Here is a 15,949-nt window from a genome sequence, read left to right on the forward strand (position 1 = left end):
CCATGGTGGTCAGAGTGACTGCTCTAAAATAAAGATTTGATCACTTCATTTCCCTTTTTAAAACTACTTAAATCTACAGCCACCCTGTATGTGCCCGATCTTGTCTGATCTCGGAAGCTACGCAGGGTTGGGCCTGGTTAGTACTTGGATGGGAGACCACCTAGGAATACCAGGTGCTGTAGGCATTAAAAAATAATAAAAAAAAACTACTTAAAGGCTTTTCTTTGTTCTTTAGATAAAGTTCTACTTCCTCACCAATGCTCATCAGGCCTTTTGCGTTATTTATGGTCCCTGCTAACACTGTTGACGTCATCACTTTTTTACCTGTACTTTCTGCTCTCGTCATACTGAATTTCTTTCAGGTTTCTGATTGCTAAATTCTATTTTCACTTCTGCTCCCTGTCTGGGATGCTCTCTGTAGGCAAAACTCTTCTATGTTGCCAATTTGTATTTATCATTCAGATACCAGATTAGGGTTCATTAGGAAGCATTTATTAGCTCTCCAAGTTTGCTTCAGGTTCCCTGTACAATGGGCATTTGTTGCTTTGCTTCTTTGGATCCGCTTGCCTTTCTTGTGATAACTGTATCCTTATTTTTATTTAGGCTTCACTCCTTACCCACTTTTGGTCTTCTGAACTGCCTTCAACTTTCTTTTAGCCAGAACACTCCTCTTTGTTATTAGTAATTCGCTCTGGAATGGGCAATGGCCAACATCGCAATGCTCAGGGGCCAACAGGGACTCAATTTGAAAAAATTTTCTCCATGCTTTCAGAATAGCAAGTTTTCTCTTCCGCTTGATTTGGGGTTGTGATGTTGTGAACCTAGACTTCTTAGGTCTCACCAAGTGGAGCTTGTAAAGAAAGCCAACATAGCAGAAGGCAGTGCAGAGAGATGAAGAGGGCCCAATTCTTGATATCTGCTGAGCCTTGAATACAGCTGCACATGAAACCAGTTTTATTCTAGTTACACTAGCTCATAAATTTCCTACATGGTTTAAACTGGTAGGGTTGGGTGTTCAGTCACTTGCACACAAAAATATACTGATTCACCCTCTTCTGGAAAACATGTAGCATCTTGCAATAATCCCTTTCATAACATTTAGTACGCTCTATTTTATTTGCTTATTTACTTGTCCATCTCTCCTAATATAATGCAAATTCCACAAAAGCAGAAACCATGTCTGTATTATTTTCAATTGTTTTTCTAGGGCCTAGAGCAGACAATAATCACTTGACAAATAAATGTATAAGTAACTTAAAGGTTTACTCATATTGTTGCTAATGCTTATTGCAGTATCTAGAAGACAATAAGTATTCAAAAAACAGATTTAGTGAATATAGAAAAATAAAATAGTTCTTTTAAATGTCTAATTTTACTTTATACATATTCAAAGACATAATTTAGTTTTGTTAACAAGACTTTGTTAACTTTAATAGCCTTCTATATAGGAAAAAAATGGCTTTTCTGCTGATGCATTCATACCATGGTACAAAAAAAGATGTTCTGAAACATAGCCATTACATGAAACACAAGCCTAATTGAACACAAATTGAAACAAAAGTGTTAGTTATGTCACCGACTATTATTTTAAGATTAAAAAGCATTCCTATCTAACTACATAGACTTACAGCAAACATTCCAAGTTACTAAGCTGTTGTATGATTTCTTCTTTTGAAGATTTTTCCAATAAGTTCCAAAGTATTTCTGATGAACGAAATAGAAGCTGTCCAGAGGGATCTGGGTCATTGAGATGAGCACAGATGCTACTGGCTGCTTGTGCTTGCATCATTAAAGTACAATTAGCTTCTGAAAATAAATTTAAAAATTATTTATATTGCACAGTCTTGACATTGTTAGATAGAAACAAAATAGTTGAGACTAAAGTGTTCAAATTTAATAATATACAAACCAGAAGTTGAGAGATGTTGCAGAGCTTTCAGTACCCAAAGTTTCTCAACAAGTTGATTATCAAGCAAGGCCAATGACTGCACCATTGTTTTTGCCAATCCTCCGACTTCAGCCATTTGAATCTTATATGATGAGCTAGCTTGCTGGTAACCTAATGATGATTAGTTAATAAATATGTACAGTTATTTCACATAGTAATCATCTACATTAAGATAAAGGAATGAGTAATTTATCTTTAAACAGCAGCAGCAATAACAAAACTTTTAAAAAGTGTTTGGTTTAAAATGGTTTGGCAAAATTTTTCTATAAAGGGTCAGGTAGTATTTTAGGTCTTGTAGGTTATAAGGTTTCTGTCTCAATTATTCAACTTTGCTATGATAGCATGAAAGCAAGCATATACAATATAAAAAGAAATGGGCATGCTGTGTTCCAATAAAACTTTATTTACAGTGGGCTGATTTTGGCCTGGGGTCTATAGTTTGCTGATCCCCCATGCAGCATTTGCAATAGGACTATAAATTTGGGGGCACATTTTAAATTCTAAAAAAGAACAGTATTTCTCGTCAGTAGATATGTCTTTCCATAAAGGAAAATGGCATAATTACACAAATATTGAATGTTTTCACTATTCAAGTCAACACATTACTTCAGTGCTTTCAAGGGACAATAATTATGTGATGTTCGCAATAAAATAAGAGGTAAAAATATAATGCTGTTCTGATCAGTGTTAGTAAATAGAATGGTATTTTAGGGAAGTTTGATTCTTGGTGACATATCTTATAAGAATTTCCTTCTGTCTTAGCTTTTATGAGAAACACTACCGCTCCTTTTGATACAGTTGAACAGGCGCCTGCCCAACTACATTTAACGAGAAAGATTAAGTGAACATCAGAAGCTACTTGCTCACCTGAGATGCAGCTATTTTCTTTTAGTGATGTCACTTATCTGACTCCCTTGACTTCTCGACTTTTGAGACTAAATTCTTTAACTTTGTCATAGTTCTGGGATGTCTTTCAGTTTATCTTTCTGAATATGAGCTCTGGACCTGGATAAGGCCTTGTCCTTCCTGTGATGCATTCTCTATGGTATGCCCTAGCTAGTCATTTTAAGCATTTAAAAAGTATGAAGAGGAAGACAAAAATTGCCTGTAATTTCACCATCCATATATAACAATACTAACATTTTTGGTATATTTCTTGCTGATATTTTAATGTGGGCATATAACTTTAACAATATACCACATGTATACATAATTTTATATTCTACTGCAGCTATTAACCATTTTATTGTAAGCTTTTCCCCACTCTGTAAAACATTTTCTTGAATCATGATTTTCGTTTGCATGATAGTCTATCATAGGGATGGCCCCAAATGTATATTTAAACTTACTTTATCTTTTTCTATTGAGTTTATATTTCTAAAGAAGGATATTCTAATATTAAGGCTCATGGACTTGATTCCTATCTCCAGGGCTATGTCTCTTATAATTACTCTACTGAGGACTTTTCAGCTGTGTTCTCAGATGTCCAGCCATGCCCATCTCTTGAAACCATCTGTGACAGTGAGAACATTGCCTAAGGCTCCTAATTTTCAGAGCCTGATCAAATTAAGGTCACTTCTCTGCATCTTCACTCCTCTGTTCATATCTCATACATCATTTATCTTTCTACCTTAAAAAAACAGTGCCTGTATCTTACCAAGGTTAACTCTTAAGTTTATGCTCTTAATTCCATCCTCTGATGATTTCTTTGGGAATTTTGCCCTCCCGTTTCCTACTTACTAGCTTTTTGTTCCTCTGCCTACAAACTTCATTTTCCCCTATCCTAAAAACAAATTGAAAACAACAAAACCTAAATATCTTTCTTTGATCTTGCTACCGGTTCAGCTGTTCTCCATCTTCTTTTTCTTCAACATATCATAAAATATGTCTGTATTCACTGCCTCTACTCCCTTGTTCCCACTGCCTCCACTCTCACGGTCTTCTCATTTCTTTAATCATGCATCTGCCCTGACGCTTTATGGCAATAACCCGCCTAAGATTAACTATAATTTTCCAGATACCACATGAACTTGGCTTTTTCATTCCTCAATTACAGAAGCCTCTGCAGCATTTGCTACTGAGACCACTTCTTCCTTCATTAAACATTTCACTCATTGGCTCACAAGACATGGCAAACTTTAGGTTTTCTTCTTCCTCTCAGAGCCTCCCTTCACTGCCAATATCTTGAGATCGTTTTTTTCCAAACCTCAAAATGGGCACTCTCCATGATGTCATTCTAGGTCCCTTGCTGTTCTCCTAGCAAACTCTACTACTCTGATGGCTTCAATTTTCATCTCTATCTGGATGGATTCCAAACCTTATTGCTGGTCTCTGCTTTTGATATCTAATGTCTACTATCTATCAAATACTTCCTCCTATCTCATCAATAGTTCAAGTTTGACATTTAATAACCTCCTTATTAAATTCTTCACACATCTTCCCATTTTTCTCTAGTCATAGTGATCTTTCTTTTTCTACTACAGGGTCTTATTTCTATCTATCTTAAGGAATTTGTAACTTAAATAACTCAAAAATATTATTTATATCTTCTCTCCCTTCCTAGATTAATATAAATTACAGAAACTCTGAAGGTAGGAAGTATGTCCTAAATGAAATTATATCCTCCACAATATAGGTGCCCTCTGCCTTGATATTACACATTTCAGTGTCATTCATTTTATCATTATATATTAAGATCCCTTAGCTGTAACATGCAGAACTGTTTTCCCGAATATGATGGAGAATGTTGTTATTATTAGGAATTTAATTGGTGGGACAGATATTATCAATAATTATAAAATGTTAGAAAATAATAAATGATATCAACACTATGAAATAACATTAATAGTAATACTTATAATGAAACTAACGAGTATGACTTTAAAATTATATCATAAATATTTAGCATCAGAATAAAAATATTATGCAAATCAAAATTGAAAAAAATTTTTCTTTGTTTAAAATGACCAAAGAACTTGAGACTACAAAAAAACCCTGTTTTTGATATATGCATTTATGATCCCACTCCGTCTTTCTAAGTTCAAAGACAAATAAGACAGAATATTCTGTTTCATAAAGACCAAAGTTATTACAGAAAGACCATTAAAAACTTCACCTGTAATATGCTTCTTTGGTGGTTCTGCATGGTAAAAGTCAACAATACACTTACAAATTTGTATCCTCAGTTCAGAACTTGGTACTTTCATTAAGTCACCTGCCAGAAAGATAAATGAATACTATTTAATAATACTGTCATATGCTTATTTGCAAATTTAGTGTAAAGTGTTAGAATATCATTATTAAAATATCTTCACCAGAGATTTGTATAATCTCATACGAGTTGGATTGTAGGATTGTATAATTTTACACACACACACGCGCGCGCACGCACACACACAACACCCTGGATTTAACCTTATAACATCTGGCTCCTCAATCAGCTCAGCCTTTCTTTCCCAGGAAGAAAAGAATGGTGATTAAAAGCATAAATGCTAGAACCACACTAAGATTAAACCCTGGCTCTGCCACTTACTACCTGTATAAACTTGTGTTTTAGTTTTCTCATCTATAAAACAAGTATTATTATTATTTTGGCAAGATGTGGGTTACCAACATGTTCCTCCCTAACCAGAGTCAGTAATTTGTGATCTACAGTAATTTATCCTTTACTTGAAGAAGGCCCAAGTGAAGCTCTACTCTTCAATTTGCTGACAGAGTAGAGGATAGTGAGTTTCTAGGTGGCCTTTGCCCTGCAGGTAATAGTTTTTAAGTTCAAGTTCTTTGGGTAGGGATATAGGATAGAGAGGGTTCCTTTTCAATCGTATCTTCTGAACTGGTTTCAGGCGGCATGTCAAACTGCCTTGCATTTGCTCTGGTGAAGTCCTATAGGTGTGATCCTCAAAAGAATCTGAAAATAATCTGTGAAGTTCTAAAACTGATCCATGCCCTCTGGGGGACTGAGCACAAATGGAGTCAGTGGTGTCAGCTTTAGGACTGACTCAGATCTGGCTGGATTCTTAGAGGGAAAGGGGACAATTACATGTTCCCTGAAGACTTGAGTTTTGCATTAGGGCTTACATAATGTTCATTTCTGGGGTTAGTCAGTGAATGCAGATGCAAGTGGACAGAAGCAGGGAGCACAGAGGACATTCTCATCCTTGTTTAAGGAGACCCTATCTGCAAAAGACATCACACAAAAAAGGGACAGTTTCAAGATTATTTTCTAAATTTTACTTTTTTAGACTCTCCCTTTGAAGTTGAAAAATCACATTTTGGAAAAATTTAGGCAACAACTAAATTTTTCCAACAGAACTAACCAAATGTTCAAGTTAATAGAAATTTCTAAGGTTTCTCATCTGCTTCTCCACCCTTTTAGTTCCTGTAAATTTAGACCATTTCTCACAGTTTCCTGTTTTATAATCTCAGGGCAGAGTACCAACTTCTTTACTCATACATTTCTGGAATTCTGCTCTTAATAGAAATATCTATCGTTTAGAAGAATAAGTAACATATTTACTAGTACATAGTAGAAACTGGAAGTTATTAGTAAAAAATAGCCTTTGTTCAAAATTTTATATTACCAATAATGATTTTAGTTTAAACTCATGTTTCCAGCAACGAAAAAATTAGGGACAGAACAGTAGTAGTTGCAGGCAGTAATCAGTGAAGGGAGTTCATTCTAAGATGAGAGTTCATACTGCCCTCAAGTGAGACAGCAACGTGTTCTGTAGGCAATCAGTCATTCAGCAAAAAGCAGACATGAGTTAGAAATGGGCCACGTGGCTATCATATGAATTTCTGCAAACACTCTTAGAGGCAACATTTAAAAATAATATGGGCATCAGAGGCATTTAAAAAATGTTATCAACTAAACCTACATTTTTTCTCTGTTAATAATACCAAGTCCTCTTTGTGGCTGGCTTCCTATTATAAATTTCCACTGATGATAGAGACTCACAGAATTAAAATTTCCCATTAGTTTTCAGCCTGCTTGCTCTTTAAGATCATTCTGTCTAACTCCCCATATTTATTTAATTTCCTTTATAGCTTTACTTCCTCTAGGCCATAATAATTTTTCCCAAAGTATCTACAGTTAAGGACTATAAAATTTGTTTAGATATAAAAGGTTAGTGTCTATGTTAAAAATTAAAAATACTTTTTACCTATTCCATTTGAGTCTCTAACATCTTTTGGTATGGTATATAATGCTGGGAACATAACTATTCAGTAAATACTTTTTATTTGTTGGGCTAATTGTATATCTTTTATTTATATGAACAAAGACCTATATTAGTAAGTATAAATTTAATGCAGGACTTGTATTGGGAACATGCTGTCATATCTCAAGGACAGATTCAAGGAACTAGTGTTTGAATGATCTCATTTCCTAGGAAATTATTATTTTCTTTCTCTAGAAAATTGAGCAATAACTGAAATACAAACTGCTGTTTTATGGTATTTTTTCATATTTTTAAATATGAAACATAGGCACCCTCATCTTTATGTATATTATGCTAAAGTTCTTAATGTTCCACCATTTTATAATTTTATTTAAAATTTTAGATTATTTATTGAACAATTCAGTTCTCAATGAATCTAGCACTTATTAGAGTTCAGTTGAAAACATTTTGTGATTACTGAGATGGACATATACTTCAAAATAACACAAACTAACATCAAGACAAATAAGCACACAGAAGTATCTGTCCTTGTATTTAAGGAACACAGAATCTTGTTGGTATTATGGAACATCTGAGTATAAAAAAATACAAAAATTATCACCAAGCACATTATAATTAATTCCCAACCAGAAAACAAGAAAAGAGCCTAGATTTGGAGGAGCGCCCTTAGTGAAACAGTGAAAGAGACATTTCTTTCTCATCAGTAACGTCTGTCATATGTTATACCCCTCGATCTGAAGGAAATCTTAACTTACCCAGAAGTGCGATTGAATTAGCAGTATCTTCAGCATATGTTATTTCATCCGATACTTTCTTTTTCAAAAAAGGCAAGCTTCAATAAGGATGAAGAAATGTACAAGATATGTTTAATGAAGTCCTTAATTGAAGCACCATTTGCAAAGTAGGGGAAAATTTCCTTTCAAAAGAATAAAATGAGAATATCCTATTCTTTAGCCCTAGGGAACTGACAACTATCAAAAAAAATTTTTGTGTCTCTAAGTGACCAAAAGAAAAATAAAATAGGTTTATAAAAAGCAAGGGTTAAGAAAGCCATTTGCAACACTGCATAAATAAAAAACTTAAAAATCATCTTTCTCTCTGAGGGCAAAATAATAAGGGATTATAGCTGTATTTCTACCAAAATTTGGAAGACAACAGATAATCTGATACAAATCAGATCTTGGCTTACTTATAACTTAAAAGCTGTTCAAGGGCTTTTTCTGAAGTTCGTGAAACTCTACTTAATAGATCAATGGTTTATTTGCTTGTAAAGGTCAGTGACCTTTCCTGGATCAGTTACCATCCACAAAAGAACAGATATACTTTTTGAGACACTAAGAAATCCAAGTTAATGAATATTAATTATATTATTATTGCATTTCACAACCACTGTAACCAAAGTTATTTGAAAATAATTTATTTACAAATAATAAAAAGATATTGCACTTGAACCTATGTCATTAGTCTAAATGTCAAAGGAGAAATAAAATTATTTTTTAAATACAAAATATAAACTATTTTGGATTTCATGAGTTCAAAATTTGAAACTCCTGTGCTGCTTATTTAAAGTATAAGGTATCCTGCGTATAAGATTTAATTAATGTTTTTTCAAGAAAAATTAACCAAGTGGTTGAAAAACGGCATTTAGAACTATCATATGTGGGTGTATACATGTGCCATTTGGAATCGAAAGATATTTCAAGTGCAAGCTATGAAAAGGACAATTTTGTAAATGTCACAGAGGTTCGTTTCTAATGTTTGTTAGAATTTTCATTTGAAACAAATAACATTACTTATTAACCACCTTATTGTTAAATCTCTAAAATGAAGAACTCTAAAACCAGTTCTACTCGCCCTCAAACTTTTTCCTTTTCTACCAAAGGAAACAACCTAAAAGATAAAGCCTCAGAAGCGCATTCCAACAAAAAGGTTATTTAAAAAAAAGCATTATACTTCTGATGCAGTGAGAAAGGCATACAACTTAGAGGCCAAAACAGAAAGGCTTTATTTTTTTTATTTTACTTTCAATGTTTTTATCTTCCAAAAAAAGGCTTAGAAAGTTGTAGAATCAAGTGAGGATGAGGTGTGGAGAAATGTAGGATGAAAGCAGAAATTAGGAAAGCAGAAAAAAATGAAATAATATGAATAATTATAAAATGTAAAGAAAAGTGAAGAGTGTAACTCAAAAGATTTGTCATACCATGCAATGAAACATTTAGTCACAGCTTTCATAAAAAAAACAGTTCTGACTGGAGCTTTGCAGAAGCACTGATATTGAAATAAGGCTTATGAGTCTGGTGTTCTTAGGACTTGCACAGCCTCAAAATTTGAAAATGTTTTACATATATAATCTCACATCTATTTAATAGTAATTATTTCTAATTAGTACATTAAAGTTCCTTGAAAGCACAAGAGCAAGTGAAGTTTTCTGAGTTCCGTATCACTTTGCTATACCATAATGCATAATATCTTTACAATACAAAACAAAACATTAAAAAAAAACACTGCATGCAAGATAAACAACTTACCCACATAATTTTAGGATACTATATGCGGATTCTATAAAATGGGGCTGTTGTCCAATTTTCCCTGCACACAGATTCAGAATTTTAAATATCTGTGCTAAATCCCTTAGGGGCTTTAATACTTTTAGTTAAGAAATAACATTAAGATTAATATTTTTATTAACATTCTTTACAGTGCTTCTGCCAAGAAAGTCTATACAATTCTTATTCTGTTAAATGCAGTCGACACCAGTTTAATTATACTAATACTGAAGTCTAAAAAGGAAAACTTAGAACCATATTTTTTAAAGGAAGATTATTAATTTTTATCTCTCAAAATTCTTTTTTTCTCCTTTCACTATACATTTAGAATTTCATTATCAACTACTATGCCGCAGATTCAGTTCATCAATAACTTACTACTGACAATGAGTAATAACATCTTGAAAAATTAACTTAATGGCTCAATGATATCTTTCTTTTCTACCCACCCACAGGAAACATTAATTGCTCCAGAATAAGCAACCCAAACCTACCTTCCTTTTCTGCATTACTTTATTAACATTACTCAGGGTGTGTTACTCTTGTTCTTAAGATTTAAATTGGTTGAAATTTGATTTCATTTAAAACCATCTCTAGATCTTCAGGTAAAAGCACCTGTATTTCACCTATTTAAAAAACCCCATTGGTACATAAACAAATTTCACAGATTCTGTTTTAGAGCTTAGGGAACAGAGTAGTTGTGAGGACTGGGTATATTAGAAATCAAACCTCTGTTAACTTCCTAGAGAAGTGACCAAGATACTTCTCTAATTTATCTTTGTTTTAAGTTTTATAACCTCTAAAGCCAGACTACTAAAGGCATTCAGAAATAGAGTCATTTGCCACCAACTCTCTAACCTGAAGAAGAGAAAAAATGGTTAAGATAGGCAAAAAAATCACTTGCTAGTAGACTTTCTTGGCTACCAATAAATAGTGCTTAATATGCACAAGTCCTCGGGTAACTGATTGACTCAACAAATCCACAGAAGACAGGGCTAAAATATGGTAAGAAAAGAGTTAGATAAAAAATAGTTAGATTTAAGGCATATTTCCCTTAATAGGAGAGTTAAGGCATTTTGAAATACTGGGACAAGCTAATATTAGAGACTGATATCTCCTTTTAGACAGGACAACTGTCCGAGACTGTTTAGATCAATACTACTGAAAGTGTGGTCTATGGACCACTGCCAATTCTGAAATTGTATGTTACCAGTCTGTGGCAAGATGACTTCAGAAAATGAGAGTTTCCTGTGACAATTTTATTGCATTTTGCAATAGCATATATATGCAAAGGTTAAAACAACAACAAACTGATTCTTAAGCACAGATAGTTTTGAGATGAAGTAGTTTCCATACATTCTGATTGGGGTGATATATTCGGTGGGGATAGTATCTCATATTAATATAATATTTTGCAGATAATCAAGCACTTTCATGTACATTATCTAGTCTTCTTAACAACCTCATGAAGTACTGTTATCTCTATTTTATAAGGGCAGAGAAGTTAAGAAACTTACCAAGAGTGCAAATACTGAATAAATTGACAGAAACAGGACTTCGACTTTGCCCTCCCAACGATATTTACTGTTTCTCTAAGTCTATAGAAACTGACACTATCTGTACAGAGTTAACTGTATTATACTGCTTTATTCAATTTTATATTTTCTAAGAAAAAATATGTAATTTTATAAAAAACACAAAATGTTAGATATTTTCTATGGTAGACAGAATAATGGCCAGAATAATGGTCTAAAGATGTCCACATTCCAATCCTCAGAACTTGTGAATATGTTACCATATGTGACAAGGGGACTTTTCAGCGAATATGTTAAAAAATTGTGAGATAGGAAAGATATCTTAGATTAACTAGTTAGGAACAGTCTAATCACGGTGTCCTTATAACAGAAAGAGAGAGGCAGGAGATGTGATGACAGAAGCAGAGGTGAGAGTGATGCTACTGCAAGGAAGGGGCCGTGAGTCAAGGAATGCAGGCTGCTTCCAGAAGCTGGGAAAGGCAAGGAAATGGATTCTCCTGAGAGCCTTCAAAAGGAACCAGCTTTGCTAATACCTTAACTTTAGCTCAGTGAAACTTATTTTGGAATTCCGACCTCCAGAACTGTAAGACAAAAATTTGTTGTTTTAAAGGATTAAGTTTGTGGTACTCACAGCAGTAATAGGAAAACTAATATATTTTCTAATAAAAATTCTCCCATTTCAGGATAAATGAAACATACATACATAAATATGTAAAGGATACAAATCCATTCTGATAATACTGTACCAGTATCTTGACAGCTTTAAGTTGCTTTTCTTCTAAATCATCCTAAAACAAATGATCTCTTTTAGTTCTTTTGTGCTATTAAAACTGTTGAGATTAAAATTTTCTCTTTAATATAAGAAGTAGACACATTAAAATTAAGAAATTCTTAAACTACTATATTATAATGTAAAGATTATAAAATGTTTCCTGAAACAGTGAAGTAAAACTCAACTAGCATTTAAATTTGATTAGGAAATTGAGAATTAGACGTAGGTTAATATATGAGCAGGAATTGTTTCCGGAAATAATATTAACAATACCTGAAGTATGCTGAGCATTTTTCTATGCCATGCACCATTTAGGCACTATTCATACATATTAATCTTCAAAATGACACTACTAGGGAGGTACTTTTATTATCCCTGTTTTCCAGAATAGAAAACTCAAGCTGAAACACTGATTTGTTTGAAATCACACAGATAATAAGTGGTGATGTTAGGAGTCAAATTTAGCAATCTGACTCCAGAAATTGTATGTTAATCTCTAAAATATGCCCAGACTACTGACGCAAAGTGAACATCTTCAGCCAATTAAAACAAAACTCTCTACAGTGATGTGTTTTTATGACTGAATCATTTCTGTCCTTTTACCCTTAAATTGTTTTTAAAAAGCTGTGGCATTTTCTATACTTTCTTTTCCTTCCTTTCCACCCCCATCCTTACTTAACAACTAGTAGGAGCTATATGTAGTTGGGTTTTCCTTTTTAAAAAATGTAGATATATTCACAATTAAAAATAATTTTCACAACAAAAATAGCCAGTAAAAGATAAATTATTCTTATAGAGTCATTATTTTTATTGTTTTTGCTCTTTTTTGTGTAAAAATGTAGAGACTAAAAAAATGTTAAAATGATGACTAAATTTTTGTGCCTGCTAATCACAGGACACTGTTGTTTTGATCAGTTCTATCAAGGTCAACTCATTTTCCACTTACTTTATCAGTCTCTTCAAGGAGTTTGATGACACGATTTAGGTCCATAGGCTTTAAAGCACCCTAAAAAACATAAAAATCTTAGAATTCTATATCATGAGAATCAAGAAATTACATCAAACACACTTTTTTAAAAAAAAAAATGGGACATTATCCCTTCGCAACTTAAAAATATCTTATGACAAAGAGATAGGGGAGGATGAAAAAGCAGATGAGACCTTAAAGGAGTAAATAAATTTTGGAATAAAAAAAAAAAAAAGCACCTCTTGAATTCTAATATTATCTTGTAATATTAATATCTTTAAATCTGAAAGTCCCGAAAGGTCCAAGAGACCATCTGGAATAATAGCCCTTCCATGCTTTGGAAAATAAAATGATCTCATTCATACATAGTCCATATCTCATGCATACACATGACACTGAATTTACCTAGGCAGATATATATATATATATACGACTAGCTCCTAAACCACAGGTAGGAGACTGCCTTTCTGAACCAGGTATCTCCTCTCTCAGTTGGTACCAGCATTCTTATAGTCACCCACATTAGAGAACAGGAAACTCCCAAGTTCTACAGATTTTACATCTTCAATATTTATTTCTTTTTTTACCTTAAAATAATTTTTTATTTTTCAAATAGGGTTGGTATTTTTCAACATTTCTCGAGGCCACTCCATCTTACTGATTTGTTCAGTTCTCATCTCTCACTCAGCTGCGAAGATTTCCTGTTGTTCTCCCTGCCTCTACTCTTGTATCTTTCAGCATCATCTTTTACACTACGATCAGAATAAAAAATCTCAAATCTGAACATAACCCATCCGAATCATTCGATGACTCTCCTTTAATGCCCCTCTTCTATTTTAATTTACGTTGTTACAATTCTATTCCTCTCCTTGGTTAATGCCCACAGGCTGGTCCTTCAAGATACAGCTCAGGTGTCACCTCCCCAAAGGATGAAAAAGGACAGAACAAATGTCCTTCCTTTGTGCACCCATAGACCCTACCTGTATATTTATTACAATTCCTATCACATTGTTCTAAAATGGCTTACATGTTTATTTCCTACTACACCCTGTCACAAAGGTCAGTTGAGGGCAAAGGCTTTTGTTTTCTGGCATGCCCAGCACTGAACACTGGGCCTGGCATATAAAATTATTTGTAGGGAAGTGGGGAAGGAAACAGGAGGGTCTATGATCCAAAGTTTAAGTTGATATAGAAATCTCCAAATTCTAAAAACAGTTTTGGCAATATTAATCTTGGGCGCTGATACTTTGTTGCATGACAGTTTCTTTTTAATTTAAATATTACATCACAATTGCTTACTCCCATTATATGAGTTAAGCTGTCCCAGTTTCCCTTGTTTCCTTCCTCCTGTTGTGCTTGCTTTCACTTACTTTTACTTTAAAATAACTTTAAAATAAAAGATGGTGTAATGATGATATAAAAAGGAAACATATCCTACTTACTCCTATCATCTAAATTCATCTATTTATATTTTTATATATTATTTTCTGGTTTTGTATATTTTTATACATTATTTTCTGTTTTTATTTCATATATAAATACCTTATATAAATTCGCTTAGTGTTAACACCACTGTATTTTCTGACTTTTAAATCTATAATACATACATTTCCATATTTCTACAGTCATTATTCCAATGCCTTTTAAATCTAGAGTTTCCTTTCCTTTCACAATTACAAACTTGTATACTCTGACCTTTAAAAATGCCTTTCAAAAACAATTTCCAGTTAAGCATTCTAACTTTAAGTCTACAGAATAAGTATTGGAATGAGTTTATTTACTCAAAATAATTTTTACTTTAAAAATTAATAATAAAAATGGATTTATTACTTATCTATACCTAGTATCATGGTTATCATTAAAAATTACATTTTTACTGTTAAATTATTAAATTTACTGTTACCAAAAATTTTGTAGTGTAATTTTGCCTTTTTAAGATCTAGATATTTAACAGTGCCATCTATCACTACCTCAGTTGTCCTTTCTTTCCTGTGTTCTCAGAGAAACATATATTATGAGTTTTTATTTTCTGATTTCTGCAATACTAGCTTTCAGGTTAGAAAGGATATGAAAGTCAATATAGGATTTTCTTTGTAATATCTGTCTGTATTATCAGATATTTCCCCCCTAATAGCAGGTATAACTCTTACAGGAAACATAATAAAGATTAAAGTTTAGGTTCCCCTTAGATTTATCTTGTAATATAACTTCACGGAACAGCTTCCAGAAGTTATCTGCAAGCAGAATTGAGAGTGAATAGGATTTGTGAGATGAACTGAAGATTTGAGAAAAGGAGGCAGAGGGAGTAGCATATGTGAAGGCCTGGGGGCAAGAGAAAACATGACACCTAGAGGATCTGGAGTCATCCAGTATGTTGGAGAGGAGAGTGCAGGGGATAGTGGCTACAGAGGCTGCTGATGAGGTAAGCAGAGGTCAAATCATGAATCCTAATGATAGTAAATAACAATGATGGTGATAGCTAAAACTTATTAGACATTATATCCAGGTACAGTTATAAGTACTTTACATGTATTTACTAATTAAAGTCTGTGAGGTAAGTACTATTATAAACTCCATTTTACAGAAAGCTTTGTATGCTATGTTAAGGATCTTCAGAAGCTCTTGAATGGTTTGAGAGACTGGAAACATAAACAGACAATGGCCAGACTATATATGGCAACAGAACTCTGGCCTACAACCTTTGTAGCAACCAATCTGGGGGGCCAAACCACAACTTCTGCTGCAGTTGGCTCAGAAAAGTCAGGATTTGGTCAATGACTGCCAGATTCCCAATTTGTCACTCAGGACCCCAAAAAAGCCAAATATGCTTCCAAAATCAATCATACAGTATGCCCTGCTTCTAGCTAGCTCACCTCTACCTTCTCCATGGCCACCACCTACAACGGAAGCATACCAGAAGGCTTCCTTTTATTCACTATAAAGCCTCCCTTCCTGCCATGGGGGTCTCTGCCAAATGCAAGTAATGCTGGCTGACACTCTT

The 15,949-nt window shown here is 33.5% G+C and overlaps 1 protein-coding gene and 1 pseudogene across 11 annotated transcripts in view; one reads left to right on the top strand and one right to left on the bottom strand.

Moving 5' to 3' along the window:
- CFAP69 (cilia and flagella associated protein 69) overlaps window positions 1-15,949 on the bottom strand; it is a 52,397-nt gene that overhangs the window by 31,343 nt on the left and 5,105 nt on the right. For 7 of the 11 annotated variants that reach the window (XM_025042181.1, XM_006925702.3, XM_006925704.3 and 4 more), the window contains 7 exons: window positions 12,928-12,987; window positions 11,932-11,997; window positions 9,657-9,766; window positions 7,884-7,960; window positions 5,064-5,162; window positions 1,910-2,059; window positions 1,629-1,806 (listed from right to left, as the gene is read on the bottom strand). In XM_025042181.1, the coding sequence (XP_024897949.1) occupies window positions 1,629-1,806; window positions 1,910-2,059; window positions 5,064-5,162; window positions 7,884-7,960; window positions 9,657-9,766; window positions 11,932-11,997; window positions 12,928-12,987 (740 nt within the window). Of the gene's footprint in view, window positions 1-1,628; window positions 1,807-1,909; window positions 2,060-5,063; window positions 5,163-7,883; window positions 7,961-9,656; window positions 9,767-11,912; window positions 11,998-12,927; window positions 12,988-15,949 lie in introns of those variants that run through there. The other 4 variants (XM_025042179.1, XM_025042182.1, XM_025042180.1 and 1 more) reach the window with 4 other exon arrangements.
- Window positions 72-185, top strand: LOC112474082 (annotated as a pseudogene).

The sequence above is a fragment of the Pteropus alecto genome, unplaced genomic scaffold (assembly GCF_000325575.1).
Source record: "Pteropus alecto unplaced genomic scaffold, ASM32557v1 scaffold69, whole genome shotgun sequence".
In the NCBI taxonomy this organism is placed as follows: domain Eukaryota; kingdom Metazoa; phylum Chordata; class Mammalia; order Chiroptera; family Pteropodidae; genus Pteropus; species Pteropus alecto.